The sequence below is a fragment of the Spodoptera frugiperda genome, chromosome 2, assembly GCF_023101765.2.
Source record: "Spodoptera frugiperda isolate SF20-4 chromosome 2, AGI-APGP_CSIRO_Sfru_2.0, whole genome shotgun sequence".
Taxonomy (NCBI): Eukaryota; Metazoa; Arthropoda; class Insecta; order Lepidoptera; family Noctuidae; genus Spodoptera; species Spodoptera frugiperda.
The window spans coordinates 10,761,744-10,781,522 of NC_064213.1; the positions used below are offsets into that span (position 1 = coordinate 10,761,744).

Genomic DNA, 19,779 nt, shown 5'->3' on the forward strand with positions numbered 1-19,779 from the left:
AATCGAAGGTATCGATTGTGAAGTTCCTGCAAAATATTATAATGTGCAATTGTTTTCTATTTATTTACAGATTTTATTCAAATATGTAATACACAAGGTAACACTGACCACAACACTAATGTCAAAACCACATATTTATAACGATTTGTTCAGATTGTCATACTGCTATTTAAAACTTTGTGTTAAAGTGTATTTTGTATATTTTAAGCTAATGTTGAATATTCCAGCATGCGCGAGCGCCGTGACGGAGGCCCTGGCGGCGGCGGGCGAAGCTGAAGGTGCAGAAGGCGACAGTCGCGGTGAGTCCCTCCTCCTCCCACTGCTGCAGGGGCTGCTGGGCGGAGGCGGCGAGCGCCTGCTGGCCGGGCTGGGCGCCGCGCCCGCCGACGTGGTGGCGGACGTGCGGCGCTCGCTGGGCCGCCTGCGCGCCGCTCTCGCGCCCCCTACAGAACACCCACAGGCACGCGCCCTCCTGTCCCTCGCCGATCGGCTCGAAGATGCTCTCGATGCTGCAGATAGGCTAGATGGTTGCCGGCGAAAGCCACGTCGCCGCAGTCGTGCAGCCAGGCACACGGTCGGCGTCACTCATGAGGAGCTTGAGGAGGCACGTCGCCTAGTCGACCGAGACCAGCTAGCGCTCGGCGCTAAGGGTCCTTTATCCTCTGGCGCCACCTCAACAGCTTCCATGGCCACCAGCACTGACGAACCTTCTACTCCAGAACGTAAACAAAGTATAGACGAGAACGTCAGTTATCACGATGCAGTTGCATCCCGACAGAAACCCACACCAGTAGCGCACTCTGTTAGCTACGAAGCCCCAAAAATGAATAGAGATGCGCATGTCGTTGTGGAAAAACGAGCTCCTGTTACTCGGAAACCTGACTTCTATCGGCACTCGGTAGCCGACACTGGTAGTCAGAGACCTCAGCCTCATCAACAAATGCAGCCTCTCCAACAAGCTCACCAAAATGTGCCACAACAAGCACCACAGCCCCCGCCGGCACAGGGGCCGCAGCACGCGCACGCGCCGCACGTACCTTACCAGCCCCAGCAACTGCACCAACCGTACCAACCACAGCCGCGAATGGAGCGGCGTCCCTCCGACTCCAAGAGCAGTATCGCGGTCATTGCTAATAAGTTTGACTCTCGTGCTCAAAAAGAGAATATACCAAGACGCGCCCCCATTGAACCCGTGAACACACAACAAAAAGAATTTAACAATCGTGCTCCGTTATACATGCCCCTCCCACCCACATACAACTTTGCGGCACCACCGTCTCAAGATGATTCTAAGCCACTCAATAGGTTCGGCAACAGCAATAACAAACGGCTACGCATGAAACGCGCGAACACTATCGATATAGGACGGCCGCTAGCTGGGTACCGCATCGACAGTGACAATGATGACGATTCATCACCCCGCCCCATTGTACCCGAATTCAAACCTCAAACTGAGAATGATAGAAAATTTGTAGCATTCATGAAGAAAAACGAAGCGGCCGATCGCGACTCTAGTATCAACGGACCCGCCAACTGGAGTAGCAGGTTTGGAAACATTAAAAATGCATTCGAGAGTCGTGAACGAGAAGATAATAGCAACATGAACAGTAGGTCGTCAAGTGCATCATCCGCGCGTCGCTTCTGGCGCACCGCAGACGAGACCACCGTGAATCCAGCCAGTGCGCGACCTAGGAAATTCTTTAATGCAAATAATAATGACATAGTTAAGCCCCCGTGGGTGAACGAACGGAGGGAACCAATGCGTGTCCATATCCCGCGACAAGTGCAGCAGCCACCTGCACCAGCGACTGCGCCTGTGTCGTTGCCTACCCACCGACCTGCGCCCATCGCGGCGCCGACTTCTGCGCCAATACTACCTCCAGCGCCAGCGCCAGTTATGACTACACCAATTGCGCCACCGCCTCACCCGCCTGTGCCGCAGTCCCCAACAAAACCACTGGTTGTCAAACCATTCGTGGCGAGGCCCATACCCGTCAATCAATTTTCTCACGCGCCTATGTCCGCGTTCAAGCCACCAACTAAAGTGACGTCACCAACAGCTGCTCCCGCTTACATATGGAGCCCCCCATCCGTCATGAACGTTACTTCCCCTCCAGTCGATCACACACCCGCGTTCCCGGTAAATCCAGGGCCTATTGCCCCAAGCCCTCCTGCGCCCAGTAAACCGTGGGCTGCAGACGCTGACAAGCCAAGGAGGGTGGTTGGCATAGCCGCTACTAAGTTCGAGACGAACAAGCCTGACCTGGCGCCCGCACCCTACCGAGAACGTCCATCCGCGTTCCACCCGCCTGCACCGCAGACTCACGCGCCCCCACAAATACAAAGCTATCCGGTGAAGACAATACCTAGCCAGAACGACCTCTCTGCTCCGGAACTCGTGCGGAAAGCAGACGACACAAAGCTTCCACCGCAAGATGCATATTTACCTAAGGTCGATGCACAGAAATTGCAAATTGAATTTTATGAAAAACAGATTCGTGAAAAGAACCGGCGCGAAGCAATCACGAATGGCCACAGTGACCCCATGGAGCGAAAGCCGCCCGCGCCACCGGGCTATACTATTACTGATTATACACCATCCAATGGTATCTCTACCTTTGTCCCACTGCAGCGTACTCCGGATATAGAGAAAGCTCGCGCCCATAAAGTGGACTACCTACCAGATGTAGTCACAAACGATACAGACAGACACCGCAACGGTGCGTCACCGCTACAGGGCCGCGCACCCACCAGTCCATACTCACCACGAGCCACCAACATCACAGAGTCACCCCACGCGTACCAGAATGGTGACGTGCCATACACGAACGGTGTCGACGAAGGTGTGACCACAGAGCACGACAGTGTGGTGACTCGTGTGATGCGTGGCCCAGTGCGCGGCGCGGCTACTATCACCACTGGCGTGCGCACGCGCAACGACGAGGGTCGTCGTGGTTCGGCTGCTGACAGTCTGCGCGGAGCACTAGACAAATTCTCGTCTCCGAAAAACGATGTCATCAACCAGATCGAAAGGAAAAAACGCGAAACAGCTAGGTCCCAGGTACGGGCCCCTGTAAATACCGGCCGCTCCCCCCTGCTCGCGCCCGCCTCCCCGCACGCTCCCCACTCCCCTGGTGGTCTGGCCGCGTCCCGCGAGTCTGTCCTGTCAAGCGAGTCGGCTGGTAGCCTCGGCTCCAACCCGCTTAGCAGATCTGGCTCGTGGCATCAAATGGTAGCCAGCCCCAAGTCAGCCTCGCCGCGTCGCGTAGTCGCTCGTGCCAAATCCATGCACCTCCTGGCTGTACCCAAGTTGTATGAGGGTGGAATAGCGCGTGAGGAAATAACCGAAAAGAAGCGAACAGTGGAGGCGTATTTCTCTGGGCAGCAGCCGCAGCCGGGCGCGGCGCGCGCGACGCCGGCGGCCAGCTCGCGCACGCGCGCGCTGCGCCAGTCGTACGCGCCGCCGCAGCCGTACTCGCTGGGCCGCAGCCGCACCATGCCCACGGTGTCGGAGCTGCAGTTCCTGGACGAGAGCAACACGGAGGACGCTTTCGAGGACCTGGTGTCGGCGCTCGCGTAGCGTAGCGTCGCAACATTCCACTAGTTAGGAGCGAGAGACGAGCGAGACGCGCGTGAGTCGTGTGTGTGTGGGTCTGTGCTTGTGCCCGCCCCGCATGCCCCCCCGGCCCCCTCCGGCCCTGCGCCCGCGCTATCACGTCGATGTACATATGTGCTCGTAACCTCCGTACCATCTTCATAGCGCCCTGTAACCGTGTTATTTGACTAATAGCTTATAGGTTATTGTTGTATTGTCTTGCTGGTTGTTTTCCAAGTGTTCGAGTTAGTGTTAGATTTCTGTGCATGTCTGCCAGCTTCAAGCCACTAACGAGGACATTTTATTTGCAGAGGAAGAGGAAGTAACTGTGACATCGAGCGTGAGGAGGAACTCGTCAGAAAAAACTGTTAGTAGTAGCACCACCACCGTTAAGACATCTAAAGGTAGGATGGCTTGCAACTACAATCCTCTGTTCATCAATTATAATTCAACAACAAGCAGCTTGTTTTAACCGTGCACCATTGACATTGCAGTGATAGAGAGTATGACCAGGCCGGCGCCCAAGCCCGTGTCGCCCTTCGCCAAGTTCCGGCAACTCGAAAAACAAAACTCAACAAACAGTCCCAAGTAAGTATCGTCCTTCCATACTAAACTGATGAATATCAAGACTCCATACAATATTACGACCGATACTTGAAACTCCATACCATTCAAATACTATATTTTATGTATAAGATCCTTTCGCTTCATACGTAATGTAATGCAATATATTTTATTTATTTTGGCAGCCATATCTGTGGATACGAATAAGGATTAGATACAAGTAAATATACAAGTTAATGATATGCATATAACATGTATATTAGATGCTTAATACGATAATCATTTTTTTCTGAGAAGCATAAGGCTAAGTACATACGAGGCCTCTGTCAATAATCGCACGTGTGTACTTACCCTGCCATGAGAACGTTCAGTTGTCGTCCATGAGGAAGCTCGGCTGATAGCTTGACATCTAGTTGACATCAGCACGCGTCTTGTAAATAACCAGCGCCCCCATTAATACAACAGCACACGCGTTCCGTAGCACACGATGTGACACACGAACTAATAGTTTGCGTCGACCACTAACGCCCGGTCGCAGCTAGATGAGGCTCGGTGACTAACATGCGTGCCCGGTTGTAGCTCGCCCAAGACCCCGCAGAGCCCGGGCTCTCCGGCGCAGCCTTACTTCAAGTTCACGGACCCCGCGCTGCAAGCCAGCGCCGTCACTATTAAAGAACGATTGCTGCAGTGGTGTCGCGACAAGACCCGGGACTACGAGGTACACTCCACACCTCCCGCTCCTCCGTCCGCACGCAACACCCCCACTGCGTAACATAACACACTGTGCAAGTAAACATTCCTAGTGCTAGTACACGTATTGGGGAGGTTATGGATGCGGCTGCTACAGGCAAATGCATATTTTGACAACATTCGGAGGCGGTGATCATGCCGCGCGGGAGACCATTTCACAAAATTTGCATCTGCCTTAACATCAGGCCCTTCGGACTAAACGGACTTAACCGCGTTATCGAGTTGTAGCATGTTGTTAGCGTACGCTGCGCACGCGCATCTGGCATTAACACACACGTTGATGACGTCACTACCACTCATACTCCACGCTTCTCTTATCGCTTCACTTTGGCTGCTACTTCTCTGTATTCTGTTCTGTATATATTTATATGTACCTACGTTGTGTTATCTATTTACTACTTTGTTTATGTATTCATTGGTCACATGACAACCAAATTATATTACTTTGGTTCCAAACTATCCATAACGTAATCTACAATTTGTTCATTTTAAGTCCAACAATTTATTGGGAATAATACCGACATATTTGTTTGGATTGTGTAACAGCCGACCACAAGGTAAACTAATTACTCGAGCAACTGAATATAGAGTTGATTAAAGCATGGGTTTGTGAGTTTATTGTAACACAGCCACGTTCGTTGGAGTGTGAATACGATCGTTCAACAATATGCATGGTTTTGTGTATTTAACTTTAGATATAAACGCCCAGATTAGTGTGAGTGTGGACTGTAAATAAAATGGGTGAACTCGAACACGTTGTGCCTAATATATAATGTACTCTGGAACCGCACTTTGTAGATAGCATTTAGCCGACCGCACAAGCGTACCTAGTACTTAGCCGCACAGTACCCTTAAATCCCAACATGTATAATTAAATATAATATTTTACACTGAGTGTTAATTACGTACATTTTATTTGCACCAATAAAGGGGATGAGTTTTAAAAGACTTGGCGGTACGCTTTCTATTTTGATTTTGAAACAACAAGTGCAACCATAAGGATTCATGAAAATGCTACTTCCCAAAATCCTTCCCCAACATGAGCGTAGTATAACATGTGATGCGTTTGTCCAGAATGTGAAGCTGGAGAACTTCTCCACGAGTTGGGCGGACGGGCTGGCGTTCTGCGCGCTGGTGCACCACTTCCTGCCTGACGCCTTCGACTACTCCAAGCTCTCGCCTGAGAAACGCCGACACAACTTTACGCTCGCCTTCAAAATTGCCGAGTGAGTACCCATACCTAATATACCTATAAACCTGAATAACCGATTCCTGGTTATAAGAAAATACACAGATACCTAATAGCATACATTTGTCAACCACTAATTATTGTTCCGCTTGTTTCCAGTGAGAAGGCGGGCATCTACCCCCTGCTAGACGTGGACGACATGGTGGCCATGCGCAAGCCGGACTGGAAGTGTGTGTTCACATACGTGCAGTCCATCTACCGCCGGTTCAAGGACCAGGACTGACCGCCACCTGTTGGTCGCTCTCACGCGAGACGGGAACACCGTGTACTGTCACTGCAGACGTTGTGGAGCCTCGAGGGGTAATTGATTAGACTGCCTCGTAGTCTAAGCTGGCGATTATTTTTAGAAGGCTTCAGTGATTTAGTCGAGAGTACCTGTCAGCTGGCCCGGTCCACCCGGTGCGAAGGCAGCGTGCTGACAGTAGACGGTGTTCCCGCCGCGGGGGTTCAGGCGCCGGCGCCGAGTAGTAGAGCGCTGTAGTCACAAATAGTTCGTACGAAGTGTGTTATATAAATCCAAAGAGCGTATGTTGTTGATTTGTTCGTTTGTTATAAATGTTTATGTGTCAGTGTCCGCCCAACTCGTATCTCCAAGCGCTGTCTCGATACAGTCCTCCTATTTACTATTATCTCAAGATGTGATTTTTTCTACGTTAGCTTGTAAGTTGAACTAACATTTATATACCGAGCGACTACTGGTAGGTCGTAGCGTAGTTCCGCACTGCTGAGGATCGCTTGCACTTATATATCCACATAAGAGAGTAGTATCCTTGTTTATCAGTGTACATACTGTTTCACGATTATTTAACATATTTTATGAATTTGATATTAATAATAACAGCGGCTTCATGTATTCGCTACTGATTTTATGAAATTTGATATTATTATATGATTATTATGTTAATTTATATTGATAATGAAATAAATATTGATTAACAAAATATTTGTGTGTTATTTACAAATTTATTCGCAGCACCATTTTTCAGAAGGAAACATTTTGGAAGGTAATTATGTAGAGCTGACCACAATGACATATGTACCATCTTAGGGCCGGCGCTCACTGCCGGCCGTTATGGTATCGGAATAAAGTAACTAGAACTCTAAAGTCATTAAAATAAGATGAGCGTATAATAATATGTATGTTAGTCCTTAAGGTATTTATCTATGGGTCAAAGTAGCCTGATAATAAAGATTAATTGAATTGAATTGAATAAGATTCAAAATAACTTGATTAGTGTTGAAATCCTTTGCCATGGCAAATAAGTTAAAATAATCAAGATACTGTGCTACGCAACAAACAACAAAAAGCAACGGGTTTTTCACGGTACGGCATGGCCTGCAATGCCGTACCGAGCCGGTAGTGAGCGCCAGCCCTAAATGCGACTGAATACTACAAAAATTAAGTTATTCAAAGATTTCTGGTAGGTATTAAAGTTAGTAGGTGTTTAAGTCATAATGTTTATCACAAGCATGAGCTCATAAGATAGGTACATATCTCCAGCACAATAGCGCTCTCTCTAATATCACTCGATACAACACCTTATGATCATTTCAACCACTTTTAACGTCATCATCATATTGTTGTCAAAAGCCGTTAAGGTTATATTTATTAGGTGATATATTTTTATCAGTAACATTAGAAAGAGCACATTGAGGAGTGTGAGTACACCTAGGTATAGTAGTAAAGTAGTTCATATACCTAGGTGACGTAAGTAAAGAAAATAAAGTTCAAAGAAAATCAACAAAAATGTAAAGTAACTTCAAAAATATTTATTTGATGAAAACCAGAGCTACAGTGACTTGTATTGGACGAAGCAGGCGTGGCGCCCCCGTGCCCCGGTGGCTGGGCCCGCCACGCACGCCTCAGGAAGTCACATGTTGGCCTAGATGTCACACCTTACAGTCTTACATTAGAGTTACTTAGTGATGGGGTTCGCGTCTCTGATATGCCGTAATATTACCAAACCCATTAGAATTATAAAACAAGCGCCGGTAGTCAGCGTGAAACTCAAAAACGAAAATGTCATAGTTGCTGCAAAGTAATTAACTTGGCGGCCCACTGCCGTGCCTCCAGACAACAATTTAATTTAACCGAAAATAATACTTGATTTTTTTGTAACGTAACGTGTATGCAGATACCTGCGAACAAAACAATATTATTTAATTAAACACAATATACAACTTACTCGCTCAACGACCCGCGGAGCCGAGGTGCCAACCCCACGGCGGGTGCTGCCAGCCACGACCCAAGCCGTATTACCTAAGTATCTAACATATTTAGTGGGTAACTAAGTCTGCCATGCATTCATATTGATGCAGCAAACATATAGTACTTATGTAGTAAAATAGAGACTGTAAACGAAAAGTCGAGGATCAAACCATACTAACTTCATGGGTCGGGCAGATTGTACGGTAGTGCAACCATAAAAGGATCAGCGACATTAGTGCTCCTGTCGGCGGTGGCGTTTCCATCTTCGTCGCCCACCACCGTGGCGTCCGAGGGGTGCGGGGTGAGCGTGCTCTCCTCGTCCGCCAGCGTGACGTGCACGTGCAGCGTGCTGTCGCGCCACGCCTGCCACGACAGCTGGTGCTCCTGGATCTTTAGCAGCATCCACGTCGTCAGCAGCCCGTTAAGCGCGCCTGGTGTGACCATGGAAAGACCCAGCAGTGATTATGGTGCATCTGAGACAATGAGATATCATCCCATAAAACAAAATCTGCGTCTCATTAATAGTTATGTAACGTGATTGTTGGTCTCTGTTCAAAATAAACGTAGATATATGATAGATGATGATAGATAAACTGTCTGAATATGGTACTTCTAGCTTTGTCGGCTCTCACCAATAACTCCAATGAGTAACGAGGAAAAGAGATTGGCAGCGAGTGCTGCGCCCCCGCCCCTGCGCGCTCCGGCCTGTAGCACGGCGTCGCAGGCGTGCAGCGCGCGCGCCGTGCCCAGCACGCTGGCCGTGCCCAACGCCAGCGCGCGCCACACGTCTGCCGCCAGCGCACGTCCGCGTCCGGACATCGCCCACTCTGCCATGGACCGCATCCATGACCATCTGGACCGAAGTACTTGTAATAGACTCCCGAAGGTTTTTATTAAACTACCAAAATCCACAAAAATAAGTAAAAGCATCTTTATGGAATGGACTTACATAGACTAAAGACAAACCGAGAGCAAACGTCTATTATAAAAACGTGAGCAACTCACTTGTGACTTCTGGTGACAATGTAGTGATGCCTGCACAGCTCGCAGTAGGACGTGGCAGCCTGCAGCAGCCAGCGCTCCAGACAGGAGCGGTGCACGGCGGCGATGGTGCCCCGGCAGGAACATGGCCGCACCAGGCGCTCGGCAGACTCGCCGCCGAAGCAGATGCGGCAGATGTTGTCGGAGCGCAAGCTGCCCGTGAAGCTCGACACCTCCTTCGCGGCTTGCGAGCCCTAACCACAGTGCAAGCCAAACTCTATTGTCCACTTTTCCTAACCATACACAAGACACATACCTGCTAAAAAGTAAATGTCTAGCTAGGTACTATAAAAGTCTAAGTCTAAGGGAGTTATAAACGGAGTAGCACGTGATTGGAATGCAGCTGTACCTGTTTATTGAGCAGCAACGCGCAGACGGAGCTGAGGATGGACATGGAGCGGCCCGCTGGTTGCACTAGAGACGATGCGGGAGAAGAGAACGTCAGTGAGTCTGCGATGCGTGCGCGCATCTGACGCTGTTCCTCCGTGTCATTCGGATTCGCTACAATACGTATTATCATACATTCCTATAATCTGATTCAACTTTGTGATTAATTAAAGTTGTACCTAGTACCTCCCTTGTTTCTATTATATCTACCTACATGTTTTTATTCTTAATATGACAATTTTTAATCTTCAAACCAAAGGTAGCCTATATTGCCATACAAAATCGAACACTGTGCTAATGTCCCCCCTTAATACTTTGCCCGATCGCATTTGCGATCACTAAATCAATAAGTCAGTTGTACACAATTAGGCAGTTTTTACATTGTAATAATTTAATTAAACACACGGTAAAGTTATATGAAGCACAAGCTGCAAGTTACCTGGTGAAGAGATGCCGGGGGAGTACCGACAACTTATATCAGTCTGTTGGGCGGTGGAACGCAGTTCCTTATCTCTCTGGCTGCTAGTCGTATTTGTCTGGAGACCGTGAGGATGACAAAACAACACACATGAACGAGTAGCTAAGAAAGGTATTCCAAGTTACTATTCTACGTGTGTCACTAAAAGAAAGGCGCTGATTACCGGTGTGTGCAACGAGGAGCAGCTAGAGGTGGACATGCTCATAGTAACCCTGCTGTCTGAGCGTTCGTAGCCCCAGAACATTAACAGGGTCTCCCCTTCGCCGACATTACACTCCTGAATGATAAACCATAATATTTTTGATGAAAATATGTGGTAAAAATGTAGCTTTAAAGAATAACGATCTCGTAAGTAGCTATATGTATAGCAATCTGTACAAACAAACTTTGCTACTCTAACAAATACCTACTAGTTTTCTAAAAGGCAATACATGACTATAACTTTAATGAAACGTTAACGTATATCAAACTAAACACAATTATGTACCCGCAAGAGATTCGAGTAACTACAAGTTCTATGGTATTGAAAATCGACTCTTTGCAAAGCTTGCTGGATCTTCGGCTTGTAAGCAATTGGAACAAGCACAGCCTGCCTCAAGTTGTGAATAACATCACTTGGGAACTCCGTATCATTGCAATCAGTTAAATTGAATGTTACTAATTTACGCATCTTTCATCTTCATCGCGAATCATAATCGTACTTTTAATTTTGTAATAACGAAACAATAAATTACATAATTTCATCCATTTTTAACTTTAACAGGTCATGTCAGGGATGGCAGAACTCATGGATTTTGTCAATATTACAAATATGTTTATTTTTTTAAATAGTTATTTCAAATAAGATTATTGTGATTTCTGACCCTTGTTTCTGACTATAATAATTTTATTATTCAGAACGCTTCGTTAAGAAACTTTTTAAAATTTCGAACACATCTATAGGCAACCCCACTACTCATAAAAACCACAAACAGCGTTCCGTTTCCCGTACCTACATAGATCACATCTGTAACTTAACGAAGAAAGAAAAAGACAGCATTAGATCATAATACGGTATTTGCCGTACGAGTGACAGAGACGGTGTTCTATAATGTTGAAAATAGTTGTAAATGAATGTAACACAAAAAGATAAATAAAATCGTAATTCACTTGTCAAAGTGACGTAAATGTAACCATAAATCGAAGATATCCGTATTTTTTCGTTTCTCCACGTGAAGCTCAATTGTTGTGAAATACTTTGTAATTACAAGAAAAGTTCGTACTAGACAAAATCATGGCAGTCCGCGTCCAATTTGAAAATAATAATGAAGTAGGAGTGTTCAGTAAATTGACAAATTCCTATTGCCTTGTCGCAATCGGTGGATCGGAAAACTTTTACAGCGTGTTCGAGGCAGAATTGTCTGAAACCATACCCGTGGTGCATGTGAGCATTGCAGGGTGCAGAATCATTGGCCGTATGACGGTTGGAAACAAAAATGGACTTCTGGTGCCTTCATCGACAACAGACACAGAGTTGCAACATATTAGAAACAGTTTACCGGACGCCGTCAAAGTGCAGCGGGTGGAGGAGCGACTCAGTGCACTCGGGAACGTGATCGCTTGCAACGACTATGTGGCGCTCGTGCACCCAGACCTAGACCGAGACACAGAGGAAATACTCGCAGACACACTGGATGTGGAAGTGTTCAGACAAACAGTCGCAGGCAATGTTTTAGTCGGCTCGTACGCTGCGCTCAGTAATCGAGGCGGGCTCGTTCATCCCAAGACCACAATTCAAGACCAGGATGAATTGTCATCTCTGCTGCAAGTACCATTGGTGGCGGGCACAGTGAACAGAGGTAGTGACGTCATTGCTGCAGGGATGGTGGTCAACGATTGGTGCGCATTCTGTGGCTTAGACACAACATCAACAGAAATCTCAGTTATAGAAAGTGTATTCAAGCTGAACGATGCCAAGCCCACAGCCATCACATCAACTATGAGAGCATCCCTCATTGACAGCATGTCCTAACATCGAATTATTTGTAGACCAGACTGTTTGTGATATTATTTGTGTAATTTCCGACCCACTGTGCACAGAAATTATCTCATTGATCAGATTTCATACCAAACCAATGAGCCTTGAAATTAATGTTCTCTGTTTAATTTGTAAACATAAGAAAATAAATTTTGAATAATATATATTCTTTGATTCTTGCCTTTTCAGTTAATACACATTATTTTTTTAATTAACACAAGCACATTGATGGTCTTATTAGAAAATCTGGTAACCCATTACAAATTGATTATTAAATAGGTAATTTACTGCAAAACCTCGACCTGTAGAAACTACAGTTGGGTAAACAAGTGAAATAGCTGTGTATGTACTTAGGAAGGGGATGTGCTTCAATAACAGTAACACAAGGCCACTTATAATACATTTTATTTATAAACATTTTGTTAGATACAATCCATTCTATCTACAGTTGCCACATGTCTCTGGAAGTTCAATGGTTGCCAACACTAACTAAACCGTAACAAAATATTATGCCAAGCAATATCCTAAAGTTAAACTTCAACATAAGTTTACATAATTCTCTAACAATTCTGACTAAACAAGTGTAGTGTACTCGGGAAATATAAGAAAATATCACTATAGTGCTATTTATTAAACATTTATTCATTTCTCACAGAATGACATATATTTCCCAGTACACTATATAGTCAAAGCCCTGAAGCTCAAACAATAAATTTCAATGAACTGATTCACTCAGGTTAGAGTCTCCATACTTTTATTTTATATGTTGTGCAATATTACATTGTGCAACATTGGTCGGAATACACTGCTTCGAGTAGCAGGACTTTGATTAAAAGAAGTTCTTGGACAACTTTCTAATTACTACATGGATGTCTTCAGATGTTGAAAAACCTGTGAATAACCTGATTCATTTTCTTAACATTGTAACTAAATGAAGACAATCCATGCAAGTAAATATTGTTGCGAAATATTGTATTATGATTGCACAACATCTTACACTAAACTGAAATATTATAAAGTATGACTCATACCGAGTGGGCTCAAAACAGTTCCTAGTACTAAAGCGCACATTGCAACTAATTTCAACAACAATCATAAATTCACTTTCAAATATTTTACATCAACACAAAGCTTTGTCTGCTGTTGAAGTATTTGTAAAATATACACAAATATAATTTTTATAATATTTACAATTTTTATCACGTTGCATAAAACATGAATTTGTGTAGCGCGTAGCACGACGTCCATAAATTAAAAGCGTGTTCTAAAGTACAATAAATCTTTAAAATATGGCAACTAATATCGACCACCAAGTATTACTGCACCAAAGAACCGCATCGAGCCTACATTCGTCAAAACATAAATAAATAACGTCTAAAGCTAGTTTTATGCGATAACGGTACAAATGGCAACGCTGCTCAGTCATTGTCACATATGGCCACAGTTTAGGCACCAATGTTCCCTCCACTTTCTCACCACTACTCAAAAATCGCCACAAGTGGACTTTAGCCTCCAAAAATGTTAATTTACAAAACGAGTGTTATAAGTAATTAGAAAATTAGATTTTAAAGAGAATCATTACAATAACATTATAAGTATATACAGGAAGGACACGAGTGGACAAGTCGTTTAGAGTAAAAAATAAATGCATCAGTAAGTACATGATCAGTTTGCGGTACGTCATGGATCTCAGCGCGAGTATTGTTTGGGACCTACCGCGTAGTGAGAAAAATGCTCAGTAAGAAAGATCACTTCATCTAATACTAAGTTACATCAAAGATTGGACGACAAAATTACAAGACAGTTATATTATGTTACTTCACACAACTAAGCAGTCAAATAGTAAAAGAGTTTGGATTAACAGCCATCAAACTTTCATCAAGCCGCATATCAATACGAGTCAACACAACTCTGAATAAAAAGGGAAAAGGAAAGCTTTACAATAGTTTTACTTAATATGTTGCAATAAAGTGAAGATGAGGTTCGTTATCTAGTCATTCTTATTTCGGAGTGTTATCTGTAATCGCGGGCGATTAAATAAACGATAGAATTATGTAAAGTCATGATAAGTCGAGACGAAATTATCGGAGGAGTAGTTTACCGGCCATGTAACATCGATACAATTACTATTAAAACAGTTTGTCTTGGCAAGTTCGAGTTCAATTTGACAGAGACGAATAGAAAAATAACCCGATATATGTATGTTACCATTATAAATACTCAGTGAGAAGCGAGAGCTAGTAATATCACTCAAACGATGGCACGCAAGTGTTGAAACATCACAACAAGATCACAAGTTAGTTAGTTTTGTAGTTTCTAGAGAATTTACTTTATTGTATGGACTATGACCTAGTACATATTTAAATAGAATAGCTTTCAATTAGTAGCAGTACACCGTTCCATTATCCTTCCTCAGGAGCAAAGTTTCACAGAATATCTATACAAAGGTGGACTAAACGTCGTCGTGGCTGTAGCCAGTCATTTCACAAGTAGGTACATTTCAGTATTACCTACTGACGCAGGCTCTATACGCAAGCTCCTACGCAACGCCTACGATATTATAGGAAGAAAGTGCTATTTACCGATGTAGCTCTAACTCGTGTAGATTTGTACAAAAACGTTAAATTCCCGCCGAAAACAAGTGGCGGTGCGAGTGGAAAAATAGACTCTGCGTAAAGATAAAAGGTTTCAAGAGACTGCAGCGTGCTGGGCGGTACATAGGAAGTAAGAACATTTCTATCAATGACATACTGATTATTTAAACGACTACAATTTTATTTGCAGCTTTGTATATTGAGGACGGGAATTTTGAATACAGCAAATACCATCGTACTTGTTTTCCACCAAAAGCAATCTCGAGAAGAAAGTATTTGTTGTTATCCCAGCACCCTGCGGTCTACAGTCGACAATGTTGACTTGGACTTGGGACAGACTGCCCTATCTTTAATAGTTGCATAGTACAACTGATACATATTTATTTATTTAGGTTTAATATTCGAGGAAGTTGTACATTATAAAATACATGAAAAGTGACAAGTTTTATAGCTATTTTCTTAATGCACTAAGAATAGTGTTCCATGATTATATTACTGATTGATAAATACATAGTTTATATACCACTAATGTCCCAAAGTCATTACCGTCACATAATTACATCAAGGGTTTAGATATGTAGCGTCGTTGTGCGAGACTAAGTACATAATGTACGAGAAACAATTGTATGGGTTAATGGAGTACACGACTCGTGGGTTACGGGAGAGTTACAAGATAGTAATAATGTTTATAAATGTATACTTGGATATGACAATATGAGATCTTCACACAAAAGCTTGAAGTGTTGATTTATTATAATTTACTGTAAATACACATTTTCTTTGGACAACTCCAATATATTCCAATTGGCAGAGGAACATAGTTCATGATATTCTCGCCACTGTACCTGCCCACACAGGTACAATGTTACATTTGAATTCGAAAAACAGACTTATAACTAATACTGATTTCAATCAAATGTGAGCTTTATGTGGTTAAAGTTACGTTAAATTACGAGTGAATTCCGTAAAATTGATTAGGGCACAGCCAAAATTTTCAAAGTTTAACTTTTTAATAAAGTTTTATTTTAATGTTGAAATGACGACAAAGATCTCATTTCCGTGACAGCTTCCTTGCGCGTGCTGCGAGCTCAGAGCAAATAGATGATAACAATGTGATTTTTAAAATCTTTACTGCCTACCGTTACTACAGACCAGTTGCCGCGTAGTTTTGGAAATATGTTTAAACTACACACAGTAGATACCACTACGTAACGAAGGTGCGGTGTAGTTGCAGTGAAGGCGGAAGCTATAATATCTCGAAAATGAGGATCTAAGCATCATGTGCTGGACTCTGCGACTGCATCGTCCAACTTCAGGATATACATATCCAGATTAGAAGGTCTGGTAGTGGCCGGGCCCGGTGAAAACTTCGATATTCCTGATACCCTGGGGTCCGGGCTCGCGTGCGTGGCCTAGAAGTGGTGGGAGTTGGCCGAGGCAGTCATGGCGGGCTCCCGCACGCGCTCGTAGAACAACATGTAGGCCGAGCACCGCAGCACCTCCTGCAGGGACACCTCGTGTACCAGAGTGTCCGATGTGTACCACCATCTGGAGAGTGTTTACAAATATTATGTGCTACTAACTTAACTGAAAATAAAGTTGTTTATTAAGAGAAGTAGGGTGTACTTCATTATCTGATAATATCATGTCACAATGCTATAACATTTGTAATTGTACCTCTTGGCCTCGAACCCGTTCCCGCGTCGGTAGGTGGCGAAGTGCCCGGAGCGCGGCCCCCCCACGTGCAGCACGGCGGCGCTGAGCCGGTACAGCGCGGCCGCCTCGCCGCCGCCGCCCTCCGCCGCCAGCACCGACAGCCCCGCGCGCAGCCGGCCCTCGCCCACCAGGGACAGCAGGTCCACTTGCTGAACACAAACACAAACACATTCATCCTCATGTCAGGCTGGGAGCACATGCTGAATTGTCCATCAAATAGTACATACATTATGAATCACCAACTTGTTTAAAACTGTTCATATAAAGAAGAACAATAAAGTGACTCCTTTATGAAAGAAAGTTAACTACACTTTCAATGTAATGTAACATTATAACATAGCAAGTTATGACTGAGGATACGTACCTTGGGCTGCTGCACGGCGGAGTAGGGCGCCATGTTGAGTGTCTCGGGGAAGGCGACGAACTCCCCGCGCTTGTTCAGCGCCCCGCCCAGCCACTCCACGCGCCCGATGTGCAGGCACAGGCAGTAAGGCAGCTGGAGGGAATCCACAAATATATTATTACTCACTATAAGTTCAATGTTAACTGTAGCTACACATACAGCTAGAGTTCAAAATAGATGTAGCCAGTAGATGCATACCTTCCCGAAGCTGACAGTCCGTATGTGCTTGGTGTATGCCCCGGCGGGGGCGGGCTGGGCGGGGTCGGCGGGGTTGGCGGGGTCGGGGCAACACTTGCTGCACCGCACGCCCTTCACCATCTCCGGCGCAGTGAACGCGCGGAGCAAACCTGGCGGGGCACAGTTGTTGCAACTACTTGTCATCGAGGGCTGTCACTTTCTAACTTAGTTTAGCATTGTTTTTACAATTATTGAAACTTTGTCTTTACTAACTTAAAAATAGGATTTATCATTATCAGATGTATTAGTACATCTATATATTACGATTGTTAACTTCCATTATCTGTTTGATAAGAGCGGCTTTATTATTTCCTCGTATGACATTAGTCCGACGAGTGACATATTAACACAAAGCAACTCACCGGCGAGGCTGTAGGCGCCGTTGACACCAATACTCGCGTTGGCCATGGACAGTGAGATACTGTCAAACTTATCGTATCGGATCGGACTCTGCGGGAGCAACACCATTGTATCATTGTATAGTTATACCCATATACAGTACAATTTAACATTTATCTTGGGGTAAGCTTGCATCCAAAGCAATTAGTGAATTCTAGTGAAGAAAATACTCCGGCTCCATGGTTAATTCAGTATAGAACCTGTGGGAGTGTCATCTGTTACCTTGTGTGAGCAGACAGTGCACTGCAACCGTGAGGCGAGGGTACCGCGGAAAGGGGGCGCGGGGGGAGGCCGAGCCACCGCCGGCGTCACCCAGCGCCGCCCCACCGAGCTCAGGTGGCACAGCGAACGAGACACACCCTTGGTCAGACGAGGGGGCTCCATCATTGGCTCTAAAATATGAATGAAATAAATTCATTATTACACATTATATAGCTTAATTGTAATCTAGGTTCACAACAAGTTGTTTATCTGTGGAAAGATTATTGAGAAACATCTGTTTAATGGACATTAGAAACGGTCAGGAGAGACCATATTACCTGGCTCAATAAGGTCTGGCTCGTCAGCAGGTGCTGCCGACGCAGGCCTTATGGAGAGCGCGGATGGGGTGGGGGGCGTGGAGTCAGCGCGCAGCGGGTGCGGGGCCGCGGGGGGTGAGGCGGGCGACGCCAGCGCTGACCACGCTCGACTCCCGCCTAGACCCAGCGCGTCCGACAAGCAGCCCGGCTGGGGACAGACACGCCACTCATTGTACGGATAAATGCAAGAAAAAAATAATTTACAACTAAATACATCTAACAGGAGTTGTTTGCTTAGTGTTCAGCAAAGTGTTGTTCAACATACCTTTTTAGACATGCTAGTGGTCTCCTCCTCGATACAGGACAATAACACATGCAACAGTTCATGTGCATCCTGCTGGTCTGCGGGCACCACCCACCCGGCAGCACGCAGCGCCTGCAGGACTCCCAGCGGACACACCGGGGTGCCTCGGGCAGACTCATGTGTGCCATTTACAACTGTGTGGAAATACAAGATGTGTGAAACAACACCAATAAAACTGTTGAACAAGGATCAACATACTCTTACCTACACCACTAACACAATTTCCTTTACTAATTTATAAATCAATTACAAGTCTGTTGTTTAGTTATGTTGTATATTGACTACCATCAGTACATTTTGAAAACTTTCCTACTTTTATAATAAATCATGTTATTATGTAACAAAACACTAGTTCTGCTTTATGTAACAGAACATTCAAGCAACAGGTACATGCTTCAATTTGAGAAACATTCAAGAAACAATAGAATGTTTAGTTTCAACTGTGGACTACTCTCTCCATGGAGTCAGTTTATATGTATACAACATCCTTTCTAGCCCTGGTCAAATGTAATCATCATCTACCTAGGTAGTTGAATTTGATAGTTCATGTTATTACCACCAATGGTATTCACCAGAGGACATGACAGACCCTATATTTTATTTATGCTTTGTTTGGGATTAAAAACACAAAGGACTTTTAATAGATCTAATATTTCATGTTAATAATTTAGTAGTTTAGATAACACATGTACATACTGGAACATTGTCGAAATGGGTATTACATTATGGTTCAATAATTACCTTCAATGACTGTATACAATGTAGTGATCATACTGTTGTGGCCATCAGCCTTTGCATACTTTTTGAGCCATTCGATGAAAGTGGGACAGGCGGCGAGTGCCTGTAGCAGTGTGTTGAGGAAGCAAGTCCTTCCCAGGTTCTGCAGGCCAGCAATCTGTCCGCGTCTCTTGCGCACCTTCGGAGCCCCACCGGGACCCCACAGAACGAAGGCCCCGACAACTACAGCGGCGGTGAGCCCCGCGGCCACCAAAATCCTGTCTCCACTATCCATCGTCCAAAATGTATGAGTGATACTCTCACTTTGCTTCACATAATAACAGTTGTATGTGTTCAGAACATTATCGAAATTATTTATGCGACTAACACGCTGTTATTCCGTTTTTTTTTAGAAAAAATCCATGGAAAATGAAAACCTCCAGTTGACGTCCAAAATCTGACACTTTAATTTTTTAATTGAATATTTGATTGCGCAGATTCAAAAAAGTACAATCATTGTTTTTTAGATTTGATTTAAAAT

The 19,779-nt window shown here is 44.7% G+C and overlaps 4 protein-coding genes across 7 annotated transcripts in view; 2 read left to right on the forward strand and 2 right to left on the reverse strand.

The window, feature by feature from the left end:
- The window catches only part of LOC118269196 (titin), an 81,660-nt gene extending 74,561 nt beyond the window's left edge, over positions 1 to 7,099 (forward strand). Inside the window, 6 exon segments of the mRNA XM_050699089.1 lie at positions 228 to 299; positions 3,907 to 3,999; positions 4,090 to 4,183; positions 4,739 to 4,877; positions 5,984 to 6,135; positions 6,258 to 7,099. Coding sequence (XP_050555046.1) covers positions 228 to 299; positions 3,907 to 3,999; positions 4,090 to 4,183; positions 4,739 to 4,877; positions 5,984 to 6,135; positions 6,258 to 6,381 — 674 coding nt within the window. The 3' untranslated portion in view covers positions 6,382 to 7,099.
- Positions 7,100 to 7,913: 814 nt separating this feature from the next.
- On the reverse strand, positions 7,914 to 11,076 carry LOC118269195 (E3 ubiquitin-protein ligase MARCHF2). 4 transcript variants are annotated; one of them, XM_035584177.2, is made up of 8 exons: positions 10,761 to 11,076; positions 10,437 to 10,550; positions 10,235 to 10,331; positions 9,758 to 9,822; positions 9,373 to 9,602; positions 9,000 to 9,220; positions 8,547 to 8,798; positions 7,914 to 8,297 (listed from the first exon to the last, which is right to left on the reverse strand). In XM_035584177.2, exons 1-7 carry the CDS (start codon positions 10,941 to 10,943, stop codon positions 8,548 to 8,550), a joined length of 1,161 nt encoding a protein of 386 aa, XP_035440070.1. In that variant the 5' UTR covers positions 10,944 to 11,076; the 3' UTR covers positions 7,914 to 8,297; position 8,547. The 4 variants fall into 4 exon arrangements, with proteins under 4 accessions (XP_035440070.1, XP_035440068.1, XP_035440071.1 ...); XM_035584175.2 differs by having other exon boundaries at positions 9,758 to 9,909; positions 10,761 to 11,074; XM_035584178.2 differs by having other exon boundaries at positions 9,758 to 9,909; positions 11,008 to 11,032.
- A 341-nt stretch (positions 11,077 to 11,417) lies between these two features.
- Positions 11,418 to 12,452, forward strand: LOC118269199 (eukaryotic translation initiation factor 6). Its single transcript, XM_035584183.2, has one exon. It carries the CDS (start codon positions 11,547 to 11,549, stop codon positions 12,282 to 12,284), a length of 738 nt encoding a protein of 245 aa, XP_035440076.2. The 5' UTR covers positions 11,418 to 11,546; the 3' UTR covers positions 12,285 to 12,452.
- A 225-nt stretch (positions 12,453 to 12,677) lies between these two features.
- On the reverse strand, positions 12,678 to 19,716 carry LOC118269198 (ubiquitin carboxyl-terminal hydrolase 30 homolog). Its single transcript, XM_035584182.2, has 9 exons — positions 19,263 to 19,716; positions 18,483 to 18,655; positions 18,179 to 18,365; positions 17,862 to 18,031; positions 17,603 to 17,690; positions 17,202 to 17,350; positions 16,965 to 17,096; positions 16,562 to 16,749; positions 12,678 to 16,432 (listed from the first exon to the last, which is right to left on the reverse strand). The coding sequence occupies exons 1-9, from the start codon at positions 19,531 to 19,533 to the stop codon at positions 16,297 to 16,299; spliced, it is 1,494 nt and encodes a 497-aa protein (XP_035440075.2). The 5' UTR covers positions 19,534 to 19,716; the 3' UTR covers positions 12,678 to 16,296.
- Between the last annotated feature and the right edge of the window lie 63 nt (positions 19,717 to 19,779).